Consider the following 12,895-nt stretch of genomic DNA (forward strand, 5'->3'; position numbering starts at 1 on the left):
GGTTTTAATCTGTATCTCTGTGACATTGAGTAAGTCCCTTAACTTCTCTACATTTCAGTCTCCTCATATATGGGATTTGGACTGGATTCCTCCCCTCAGTCTAATACTTTCTTTTTATTGTTCATCAGATATTTGACCATAGTCTCAAATTTTTCCCCTACCCCCACTTCTTCTCTTAGTGAATAAATCACTTTCCATATTAAAGCCTCAATTTCATTATCTATAAAATGAGGATAATAATACCTATAAAAGGGAAATGAGTTTAACTGTGAAACCAAGAAACTCTTTTCTAGTTTCTGAATACTCACAACTACTTTAATTAGCTGAATAATCACAGTTTATTAACAATGTGTAGCTAAAGGAGTATCCTGTACTTTTTATTTTGCTCCCACAGATACTCCCTTTCAACTTTTTCCCTTTTCCAATTGACATTTATTTGCTACAGTTAACTGGCTATAAGTTATAGATCTTATTTTTGCAGATGTTTCATTGGCTATCTTTAATTGTCTCTACTACATACTATATATATATTCTTTTAAAGCAGATTTTTTTTAATTGAAAGTTTGTTTTTCTATAATCTTATGTGGTCTCTACTTTGTAAATTTAGCAAATCAGAATAGAATAAGCACTTCCTTTTATTGTGCTGCATTTTCAGAGTAAAAGAAGCTTGGGCTATTATCTCTGTTGTTACTTTTTAGCAAAGAAAGTATCCCAATTTAGCAAGTATCTCAGGGTTTTCTTCTAGGGTTCACTACAATAGCTCCCTCATAGGCTTTCATGACTATCAAATGAGATAATGTGTGTGTAGTGCTTTGTGAACACTGAGGATACATGGGAGTGGATAGTAGACCGTTGTACTATTGCTTCTACCATTCCCATTGCTACTGCTGCTGTTGCTGTTGCTCCTGCCTCCTGGATGATTTGAATGGTGACAGGATTAATAATTCTCTTTTTCAGATATCTAAGGCACTGTCCCTGGTCACCTCATTTAGAATTAGACATTTCATTTTCTAGAAAGTAAATCTCTTTATTTTGTTTTGTTAGGTGGTGGTTGATACAGCACAAATTGAAAACAAAGAAGCCTATGCTCCCCAGATTAGTTTAGAAGGTTCCAGAATTGTGGTTCAAGTCCCATCAACATGGTAAAGTTACATATAATTTAATATCTTGATTTGTAGGAAAGTTTTATTATCTGTGTTCCCATCCCCAAAATGATTATTCTGTATGTAACTTTGTCACATGGTACCCACAAATAAGAGGTAGAGGAAATGCAGACTTCTTAGCACCCTACGCTATGTGGACACAGCCACAGTACTATGATGTTTGCAAAACACTTTCATTGGCTTTCAGAATAGTTAGATTTTTATATTCCTTTTTAACCAAATGCCTCAGATATGTTTTCAGCTTTTGAATTTAACGGGCACAGCATCTGGGCTCTAATTCACCCTTAGAGTATTTATGATAGTGATAGAACACAGGATCCATTGTTCTCCTTCTCTTTTTTTAATTATGTTTTGATTCCAATTCTTCTTTTGTTTGTTCAAGAAAACAACTGACAATACAGAGAATTTTTCAGAAAGTTTTATTTTATAATTTTATTTTATAATTTTTAAAAATTAAAAACAGGGATGCCAAGTTACAAGGAACAATTAATGCAAATGGTAATTGTTTTTTAGTCTTTAAAACTAAAGACAAACTGAAGCTCATGCATATAAATTATGTTAAACTGTTTTGAAAATTTCTCATTGAAATTTGAATGTGTACTAGGAAAGTATCAGGCAGTGATACTGAAATGTGTCTATAAGATTGTTAAAAAGTTACCATCTTTCCTATGTCCAAAAGCTCCCCATCTCAAAAAAATTTCCACGGGAAGGAATAAAAAAAGAAAATAAAAAGATCCCATTTTGGTTGAATTAATTTTTAAAATTATAATATTTCCTAACTTGTTCTCCAACAGATATTAAAAGTATTTCATTTTGTCTTAAACTATTGGTTTTACTTAATCCTCAGAATTTGTTTTTCTAATCTCCAATTTATTGAAAAGTCAACAAATTTACCTTACAATCTCCATTTTGAAGGGAATAAATAATCTGTGTCTTTTGAGTGAAAGATTTATTTGGTTGTCTAAGCATTTTTTGCCAAGGGGAAAAAATGAATCTGGATAAAATGTTTTTGGAGATGCTCCCCCTACTGATTGTTTTGGGTAAAACAGAGTTCTGTATGTATCTGTATGTATCTATAATATGTACAGTAAAATAGATTTGACTTAAAAGGTGCAGTCTCTGTTCCCTGAGCTTGCTGTTGAACTAAAGACTGTATGTGTTAAATTGATAGAATATAGTAGTATTTAGTTAAAGTTTACAATTTCACTCAAATCATTAATTCTTAACATTTTCAACTAGAAAGTCTTTAAGTGTTCTTCTGCTCTTTGATTTTATAGAAACTAAATAATTGCTATTTTTCTCTATGTTTAATTCATTAGGCTCCCATAATTGACAGAATTATTTCTTAAAAGCACCCCATTCATTTTGCTCTGATTTTATATCAGATTAAGAAGCCTTCTGATTTGTAGTATAATACCCTAAGTAGCATGGTCACCCTCTCAAGGAAATATACTCAGGGCTCTCAGAATTAAGTAACTTAGTCCTCTAAAATTCTATTTTAGAAAGTTAAAGTGGACATATAGAGAGGGTAAGCTGACAGAAAACAGCTGTCACCAAAAGTTAATATCCAGCCTAAAAATATATTGTGAAATGGGGAGGAAAGCAGTGTTGCCTAGATAAGGATTGTTGGGTATACACTAATAGATAGTGTGCTTCCTAACATCTACTATTTTTCTGATTACATTTTTTATCATCCCAATATCCTTTAATATTATTTTGTACTAGGTGGCACAGTGGATAGAGCACCAGCCCTGGAGTCAGTAGTACTTGAGTTCAAATCCGGCCTCAGACACTTAATAATTACTTAGCTGTGTGGCCTTGTACAAGCCACTTAACCCCATTTGCCTTGCAAAAAAACTAAAAAAACTAAAATAAAAAATAAAAATATTATTTTGCAGTTTCAAGTTTACAGTTCATTGTATATTATATATGATAAGTAAGGTATTTTCTATTATTTACTAGTGATTGAAGGGCATCTTTGATTGTGTGTCTAATATGTGTTTAGCTTTGCTTACAAAAGATAGACTTTTTCTGGTCTGATAATCTTGTAATTCTCCTTAGTTTACCTTTCAAGCCATCTTACTTTGTGTATTTTTGTCTTTCCTGAAAACCTTTTTGGTTGGAAGGAAGTCTGAGATAAGATCATTTTCTGTAATGTGTGTTCTCTGACCCTTACTTTGGTACTTAGCTGGGACCTAGCAGCTATTGATCATAGAGGTACCAGGGTTATTGGGTAATATAATGTTTCATCTCTTTATTTAGATGTCATATAGATCTCTTCATTCCTTAGTGACCTTTGTTTTCATACAGTTGAGTAAAATTCCTTTAAAACCACGAGATATCTTTTTTTTCCTTCATACTATATTACTATTACTATTATTTTTTAGAATTTTTAGGATTAGCCCATATAGTTCTTTTTATTATTTTCTTATTATGTTGGTGTGTTCCTTGTTAGCATTTTTATATTTTTATCAAATCTATGAGTTCGTTGGTGGAAATTCTTCCTTCATGGATGTATAAATTTATCTGCGATCTCAAGTCCAGGAGAGTTGCCTAGAGCACTAAGAAATTAAGAACTTAATTGTGATCACAGTTTTCTTGTGTCAGAGGCAGGATGTAAACCCAGCTCTTCCTGACTATATCTACCACACCATACTGCCTTTATTGCTGCTATCATTATTATTATTATTTTATTATTATTAAATCTTTGTTAAGTGCTGAGTGTCCAAAAGTAATGATTCTTTTAATGAGAGAACTTAAGAATAAAGAAGCAAACAGATATACTTCAAAAAAAATTCTCTTTTGTTTGTAAAATGAATAATGCTGGTGCCAAATTAATAAAATTTAATTATTTATTCTTTTTCCTGATAGCAAATGAAAAAGTACTAAAATAGGATATGTCTTGTACTATCTGTATTGATATCTACATTTGGAAGTTTTGCTTAACTGTTTGGGGGGATTAGGACTAGAATTGGGGTATCTATTGATGTTTTTACATTCCTCTAAAATAGAAATTCCAATAAAAGTTTTTATTAGGCATTAAAAAGAAGTTGTTAACACTTACAGTCTTGTTAAAAAAAACAACATGATAATGATATAAATCTTTGTTGTTGATAGGTGCCTGAAGGAAGATCCTGCAACTATGTCTTTGCTCCAGAGAAGTCTGGACCCAGAGAAGATGTTGGGTTTAGTAGATGTACTTTATACAGCTGTGTGGGACTTAAATCGGTGGAAGGAAGGAAGGTATATATGCCCAGGGACTAAAGTACAAGAAGCTATTTACTTCTTTCCTTTAAAACTATCTAGAATTATTTAGATGTCCACATTCATATTTATCAGTTCATATAAAAGTTCATATCTTCTGATAGGACTTAGAATGTATTTGAAAACTTAACAAAGGATACAAGAAAGACTGATATTTAAGTAAGACATCCTATTTATTGGTAAGGAAGAATAGTGTTCAGGTGGCCTAAATGTCTGAGTACTGCAATTAGGAAATATGTCAGCATCTCTTTTTGTTATGAATTTCTCTATCAGGCATTATATAGTATAACACTATTGTACTTTAGGAACTTAAGTCTTAATTGGTGTGGATTCTCTTTCCACCAGGGTCAAATATGACTTCTTTATGACTTGGTATATATTTGAGAGTAACTAAAACTAGAAAAATCTTACACTCTGTACCATGACTGGAGATGTACCTCTCTGTACTTAGCTAGGATAGTCCACAGTCAGCAGACATATATTCTCACACATTCTGTTACTTTGCCTACACTAAAGACATTCTAGTTGGTGGGACCTAACCAAACTTCCATTCTTACTGGCATTGTCTTTAAAAATCTAGGATCACCTTCATTAGTGAATGGACTTTATCTAAATGCTATATAATGGAATTTAGAACAATTTAGGGAGGAAAAACTATCAAGATCCATTTATAAATCATTCTAAAGACTTTATTATATGTTTTTCTCATGTTCATTGTATATTCATATGCTCTCATATCAACTCCCCATTCTTTCTCCTTTATCTCCTTTTTTCATTTTGCATTCCTTTGGATTTTATTATTATTCATTTTTGGAATAATCTCTCGTTTTCAATGCCACAGCATTTTCTTCCTTTCTTTGTAGTCTCATTCAATGGAAATTTTTATTAGCTTCATTTCTTTGATGAGACATCTTACTTGGAGTGATAGGAGCCTATTATGGTCATTTTTTGAAGTTCTTTTTATACAGAATAGCTCTTTTAAAAACATTGAATATAGTTTACTTTTTAAATACTTTGCACTTTTAAAAATCTGTTATCATTTGTTCATTTGTAAAAATTGTAAAACACATGCACTTGAGAAAAATATGTAATTTTTCCTAAAAAAAATTTTTAAAAAAACTTCTTAAAAGGAAAATTTTAATTGCATTCTTGAAATATATTATGCTTTTCTTTTAGATTAAAAAAACCTAATAACATTTCCATTTAAACAGGGAGCAAGCTTTGCCTTCCATTCAAATTCAGCTTCAGCGTGAGAGTTCTGACTTTGGGAATCAAGTTGATATGCCTCCTGGAAATGGAAATAAATCATCAGGAGGCTTGCAAAAGACATTCTCAAAACTGACTTCACGGTTTACAAAGAAAACTTCATGTACCAATTCCAGCAACAGTGCAAGTTATTCTATCCCAAATACTCCTTCCAAAAATGTTTTCACATCTGGAGGTTCTGAAGAAAAGGCTAAAATGCCCAGTAATATTGATACAAGATTACAAAGCATTTTGAACATTGGTAATTTTCCAAGGACTGCAGAACCATCAGCCCAAAGTGCCAGTAATCAGATGGTTAATGGCTTTCTGATTGAACACAGAGAAAATTTCTTCAAAGGAGATGATGGTAATGATGATAAAGGTATGAATCTCCCAAGTGATCAGGAAATGCAAGAAGTTATTGATTTTCTGTCTGGCTTTAATATGGGCAAATCCCAGCAGGCTTCCCCAATGGTGAAAAGGCGTAACTCTGTTGCTTCTACCACAACAGCTGAGGCAAAATCAGGGACACTGCAGCCTCCACAACCACAGCCACAATCAGTGGCACATATAACTTTGCATCCTTCTCAACGAGGATTAGCACAGCAACAGCCACCATCCCCTAAACAACAGCAGCCACAGATGCAATATTACCAACATCTACTTCAACCTCTAGGCCCGCAACAGCCACAACCACAAGCACGGACACCTGGAAAGTGGCTTAGTAGCTCTTCACAACAGCCTACCCAGGCAATTGGAAGTGGATTGTCTCCTCTTGGTCAGTGGAATAGCTCTGGTCTTTCAGATCTGAGTCCTGATTTGTATAGCTTAGGTCTTGTGAGTAGCTACATGGACAATATGATGTCTGAGATGTTAGGGCAGAAACCACAGGGACCTAGAAATAACACATGGCCAAATCGTGACCAAAGTGAAGGAGTCTTTGGGATGCTGGGAGAAATTCTTCCTTTTGATCCTGCTGGTATGTATGGACATTTTAGTTGGTTTAATATTCTAATTGAAGATTTGATTGAAATAAAACTTGGAAGCTACTCTAAAAAAATCCTACTCTCTTATAGTAATCACTCAGGTAAATGGGGACTAGACACTACTGTTGTAACTAAGGTTTCATTTGTAGACTCTAAAAATCCTCCCCACGCCCTTGCTCTTTGAGAGTGATACTACATGATCAGTTCCAGAACTTCTAATAGTAGATGCTTTTAGTTTTTGGTTTCTTCTCCTCCCTTTTTCTCTTTCACTGCCCTACTGCTTTCAGTGGAGAAACAAGACTGGGGTAGATGTGAAGTAAGAAACAGGCTAATGATTAAAGCATACCTAATAGTGATTTTTCTAAGCACTGTTTTCATAAAAGGATGTTATTTTTCTTTATAAGCATTTGAAATTTGTTTCTCACTTTGCTATAAAACTATTAACTGTTACCTTTTTCACTTTTTAAAATATCACATTTTTTAAAAGCATTATTGTCAACTTGACTGTTTTCATCCTAATTACGACCATAATTTTTTATTTATTTTTTCCATATAACAACATAATGAATAAGAATAATTTATTGTTTATGTGCTAAGTACTGGGGAAACATACAAAATGAGACAGCCAATTACCCTCAAATAGCTTACATTCCAATAGGAGGAGGCAAAATAAAGAGAAGAGTGATGATCAAGAAGTGTTTGACTTAGGAAATCACAACAATGATGAAAGGAACTTTCAGAGACTTAATTGGTAAATAAATTACTTATAATAGGAAGGTAATTAGTAATATCACTATTACTTACTGTAATTCACAAGAATTAATTAAACTTGTTTATTGAATTGTTGAAATTATAACTTTACATACATTTTATGATTCATTTCCTTTGCTGAGTGTTCAGGATTTAATTTAAGTTCCTGGATTCACCTGTAGTTGACAGCCAGTTCTGACTATATATCCACAAAAGAAATTGCTTTCAGTGAAGTTCAAGAGAAAGAACTTCTATGATTAATAGTTCCATAAAGACAGCAGAGCAGGGAGCCACATTTCCAATTCAGTAACTGACTAGATATCTCAGACAATGTGTTAATTAAAGTATTCAGGCATGTGGGATTCCAGGCTACTGAGAGTTAGGTCTGGTTACTTTTTGTCATGATAATTTTCCAGGTAACTGGTTCTTCTTTTTTTTAAATTAATGATACTTTATTTTTTCCAACCATATGCAAAGATAGTTTTCAGCAATCATTTTTTTGGTAAGCTTTTGAGTTTCACATTTTTTTTTCCTCCCCTCCCCAGTCCTCCTGACAGAAAGCAATCTAATATAGGTTATACATGGATAACTATGTTAAACATATCATGTGGTGAAAAAAAGTCAAATCAAAATGGGAAAAAAAACTTAATACATAAAAACAACTTTTGCCAATTGAAAATAGTAAGCTTTGGTCTTCGTTGCAACTCCACATTTCCTTCTTTGGATGTGAATGGTATTTTTTATAACAAGTCCCTTAGAATCATCTTTGATTTTTGTACTGCTGAAATGAATAGGTCCATCAGTTGATCATCACAAATGTTGCTTTCAGAGTGAACAATGTCTTTCTGGTTCTGTTTACTTCACTCAGCATCAGTTCATACATGTCTTTCCAGGCTTTGCTGAAGTCTCATCTCTCATTTCTTATAGAACAATAGTGTTTCATCACATTCATTTACCACAGTTTGTTCAGCCACCCCCCAATTGATGGGCATCCCCTCAATTTTCAATTCTTTGTCATTACAAAAAAAACTGCTATAAATACTTTTGTCCATGTGGGGTTTTTTTACCCATTTTTAAGATCTCTTTGTGATACAGACCTAATGATGGTATTGGTGGATCAAAGAGTGTGCACAGTTTTTTTGCCCTTTGGGTGTAATTCCAAATTGCTCTCCAGAAAGATAGGATTAGATAATGCACTAGTGTCCCAGTTTTCCCACATTCTCTCCCATATTGATCATTTTCCTTTTTAGTCAAGTCAACCAATCTGATAGATAGGAGATGGATACCTCAGAGTTGTTTTAATTCATATTTCTCTAATCAGTAATATTTAGAGCATTTTTACATATGACTAGAGATAACTTTAATTTCTTTATCTGAATACTGCCCGTTCATATCTTTTGACCATTTATCAATTGGGGAATAACTTGTATTATAAATTTGACTCAGTTCTCTATAAGAAACGAATCTTTTATCCAAAACATTAGCTATAAAAATTGTGTCCCATCTTACTGCATTCCTTTTAATCTTGTTTTGTTTTATTTGTGCAAAAATTTTTCAATTTAGTGTAATTGAAATTATCTGTTTTGTAATTTATAATGTCTCTATCTTTTTCTTTTTGGTCATAAATTGCTTCCCTTTCCATAGATCTATCTGACAGATAAACTATTCCTTGTTCCCCTCATTGATTATGGTATCTTCTTTTATGTCTAAATCCTGTACTCAGTTTGATCTTATCTTGATACAGGGTATGAGATCATCTCAGTTGATCTTTGCCTGGTTTCCTGCCATACTATCTTCCAGTTTTCTCAGCACTTTTTATCTGAGTTCTTATCCCAGAAATTGGAATCTTTGAGTTTATCTGTCAGTTGTTTACCATAGTTATTAGCCACCCTTTCTTTTGTACCTAATCTATTCCACTGATCCACCACTCTATTTCATAGCCAGTACCAAACAGTTTTTTTCCAAACAGTTTTGATGACTGATGCTTTATAATATAATTTTAGATCTGGTATGAATGCCTTTACTTTTCAATATGGGATCAATATGGGAGAGAATGTGGGAAAACTGGGACACTAGTGCATTATCTAATCCTATCTTTCTGGAGAGCAATTATTATTTTTTTTTTTTTTGCAAGGCAAACAGGGTTAAGTGGCTTGCCCAAGGCCCCACAGCTAGGTGTCTGAGGCCAGATTTGAACTCAGGCTGACTCCAAGGCTGGTGCTCTATTCACTGTGCCATTTAGCCACTCCTAATTCCCTTATATTCTTGACCTTTTTGTTCCTCCTTATGAATTTTGTTAATATTTTTTCTATTTCAATAAAGTAATTTTTTTTGGCATTTTGATTGCTATAGCATTGAATAAGTAATTAATTACCTGGTTCTTTAATTTAGTTTCCTGTTGATGTTTGATGGAACCCTTAGATGAAAAGATATGAATAATATCAAACACTGGGGAATAAAGCAATTAATACTGACATTGGAAAATCATTGTCATAAAAGAACATTCTTTTCTTTTCCTCACATATCCACATAGAATCAAGTGTACATTCACTGATTATGAACTGCACCTCTAATACCTGACTAGACAGTATTGGATAATCCACTTGAAAGATAGTGAGAATTTACTCTACTGTAATATTACTCATCAGAGAGTTATCTCTTGAATGATTTTTTGTTTATTTTGTTTTCCAGCAGACAACTAAGTTTAAGTCTTAAATGACTTTGATTAATTATAGTGAAAAATAAATAAATATGTCAGTAGAAAACAAATTGACTGCTCTTTTTCTGTCCAGTTGGCTCAGACCCAGAGTTTGCCCGGTACGTTGCTGGGGTAAGTCAGGCTTTGCAGCAGAAACGGCAAGCCCAACATATCCGTCGCCCAGGCAATGCACGGAACAACTGGCCTCTTTCAGATGATGCTCATCGTACCTGGCCCTTTCCTGAGTATTTCACAGAAGGGTGAGTGCTGACAAACATTAGGTAGCACCACTGCAAAATCCACAGAGGAAAAATTGTATGTTCATAGGGCTGTCCAAAGATCACTGTACTCGAACCAGGAATGGAAACAAGAGTTTTTTGGAAGGGTATTCCTTAAACTGATCTTCAGATTTTTTTTTTATTTTGGTTTGTAGAGAAATAGAGAATTTCTTTTGTTTATAAATTCAGATGTTAGAGGTATTGTCCATTTCATGATGTTCAGTGTTTTCATGTATACCCTATACACATGTTAAATATGAATTACTGATCTTAAAACAGAGTAGCTTTTTTCTTAAGTTAGATTGTCCCAGATAAGGACTGCATTTTATTCAGTGGTGCTTCACATTACAAGGGCACTGTGTTATGAATTAGCTGTGTGAAATGTAGCATATTACCAATTTTTACCTGCTAAGAACAAAGATAAGAATTTGCCTATATCATCTTCAAAGAATTATCTCATATTTAACCACAGGCTAAGATTACAAAATATTTCATATACATCATTTCATTTGAGCCTCTCTATGATCCTGTAAGTTGGCAGTTCAAGTAATATCACCCCTATGTTATAGGTAAAATAATTTAAGTTCAAAGTGGTGGTGACTTGGCCAGTGACACTTTTAGAGAACAGATGCTTGACTTTAACTTCTTTGATCTGTTACATGAATAGTTGCCCCCAAGACCTTAAAATTATCTTCAGAGAAACCAGAATGTCATAGAATATTTCCTAGCACTTTTGTAGTTTTAAAATGTGAATTATATATATATAGACCACAGATTTTAGGGAGTGTTAGGAAATGTAATACCTAAAAGACTATATATGTGTAATTGAATACATTTGGAATTTAATTTTAGAAATATGTGTTGCTGCATGATAACATGAAGCTTTCAGTTATTTAATGGAATATGATATGTTTCTAGGCAAGAATCATATATTTTCTTTGACTTTAAAACAAAAATAAAGGGAAAACTTGCCACTTTTTTTTCTTTTTTATTCATTTATTTTTTTTGGGCTCACTGCTATTACATATATATTTAGTCTCTAGACCTGGAATGAGGGTTTGACTAATTTCTTTTTATTTATCTTTCAGTGACATGATAAATAATAGCTGGTCAGGCACTCAGGGAGACTCTGCCAGCTCAAGTGATGAGACGTCTTCTGCTAATGGTGACAGTTTGTTTTCCATGTTTTCGGGTCCAGATCTTGTTGCTGCTGTTAAGCAGAGAAGGTAAGAATAGTTTCATAAAACTAATAAGAGAACAGAAAACTATTTCAATTTTTTCATTCATTCTTTGATAAAAAAAATTGTTTTTTTTTTTGCAAGGGAATGGGGTTAAGTGACCTGCCCAAGGTCACATAGCTAGATGATTATTAAGTTTCTGAGGTCACATTTGAACTCAGGTTCTCCTGACTCCAGGGCCAGTGCACTGCTCCACCTAGCTTCCTCTTTTGATAAAAATTAAAAGGCAGGAAGCTTCAATAGTAAAATTGATTTTCTGTTGTAATGTTTATTCTTGTTTATGATGTAAAAGTAACTGTGACCCTGCTGTGCTTGCTTTTTTCATTTGAGGTAGATTTCTTTTATGAAGGTCTCTTTCATTTGTTCTTTCTCCAACTAGAGCAATTACATCTTTGTTGTACAAAAGTCTATACAAACAGGTTTTACAGAATCAAAATTATTTTTTTAATTAAAGATTTTATTTATTTTGAGTTTTACAATTTTTCCTCTAATCTTACTTCCCTCACCCCCCCCCCCCACAGAAGGCAATTTGCCAGTCTTTACATTGTTTCTATGGTATACATTGAGCTAAGTTGAATGTGATGAGAGAGAGAACTCAATATCCATAAGGAAGAAACATAAAGTATAAGAGATAGCAAGATCAGACAATAAGATATCAGTCTTTTTTTCCCCTAAATTTAAGGTAATAATCCTTGGTCTTTGTTCAAACTCCACAGTTGTTTCACAGAGTCAAAATTCTGTCTGTATGGCAGAGCTGTGGGTCATGTTGAGAGGCTCAGCATATAACTGCATGCTCTGTTACATAGGGATTCTGTTTTGAAATGAAGTGGAGGGGCGGCTAGGTGGCGTAGTGGATAAAGCACCGGCCCTGGAGTCAGGAGTACCTGGGTTCAAATCTGGTCTCAGACACTTAATAATTACCTTAGCTGTGTGGCCTTGGGTAAGCCACTTAACCCCGTTTGCCTTGCAAAAAAGAAAAAGAAAAAGAAATGAAGTGGAAGCAAACAGATAAGATATCATTATTACTGAGTATATAACTTCACATAATGATAAAGTAGTAATGGCACTGACAAAAAGCAGACTTTGGAGATAAGTATCTTTGAAGATATTAATTCCCCTCCATGAAAATATCAGAAAGAGCTAGTGACCTATTAAGGTCTTTAGGTTTCAACTTTATTTGGCATCATACTATCTTGCAAAAATAGTTCAACCATCTCAACTAATTAATTGTGCCTTTGATCAAATTAGTTAAACTCTTAGAGTCTAATTTTCC

At 33.4% G+C, this 12,895-nt stretch overlaps 1 protein-coding gene across 3 annotated transcripts in view; it reads left to right on the forward strand.

The window, feature by feature from the left end:
* Positions 1 to 12,895, forward strand: part of GARRE1 (granule associated Rac and RHOG effector 1) — a 133,184-nt gene that overhangs the window by 108,706 nt on the left and 11,583 nt on the right. For all 3 annotated transcript variants that reach the window (XM_074211503.1, XM_074211505.1, XM_074211504.1), the window contains 5 exons: positions 1,045 to 1,142; positions 4,281 to 4,406; positions 5,639 to 6,651; positions 10,201 to 10,366; positions 11,473 to 11,610. In XM_074211503.1, the coding sequence (XP_074067604.1) occupies positions 1,045 to 1,142; positions 4,281 to 4,406; positions 5,639 to 6,651; positions 10,201 to 10,366; positions 11,473 to 11,610 (1,541 nt within the window). The remainder of the gene's footprint in view (positions 1 to 1,044; positions 1,143 to 4,280; positions 4,407 to 5,638; positions 6,652 to 10,200; positions 10,367 to 11,472; positions 11,611 to 12,895) is intronic.

The sequence above is a fragment of the Macrotis lagotis genome, chromosome 1 (genome assembly GCF_037893015.1).
Source record: "Macrotis lagotis isolate mMagLag1 chromosome 1, bilby.v1.9.chrom.fasta, whole genome shotgun sequence".
Classification (NCBI taxonomy): Eukaryota; Metazoa; Chordata; class Mammalia; order Peramelemorphia; family Peramelidae; genus Macrotis; species Macrotis lagotis.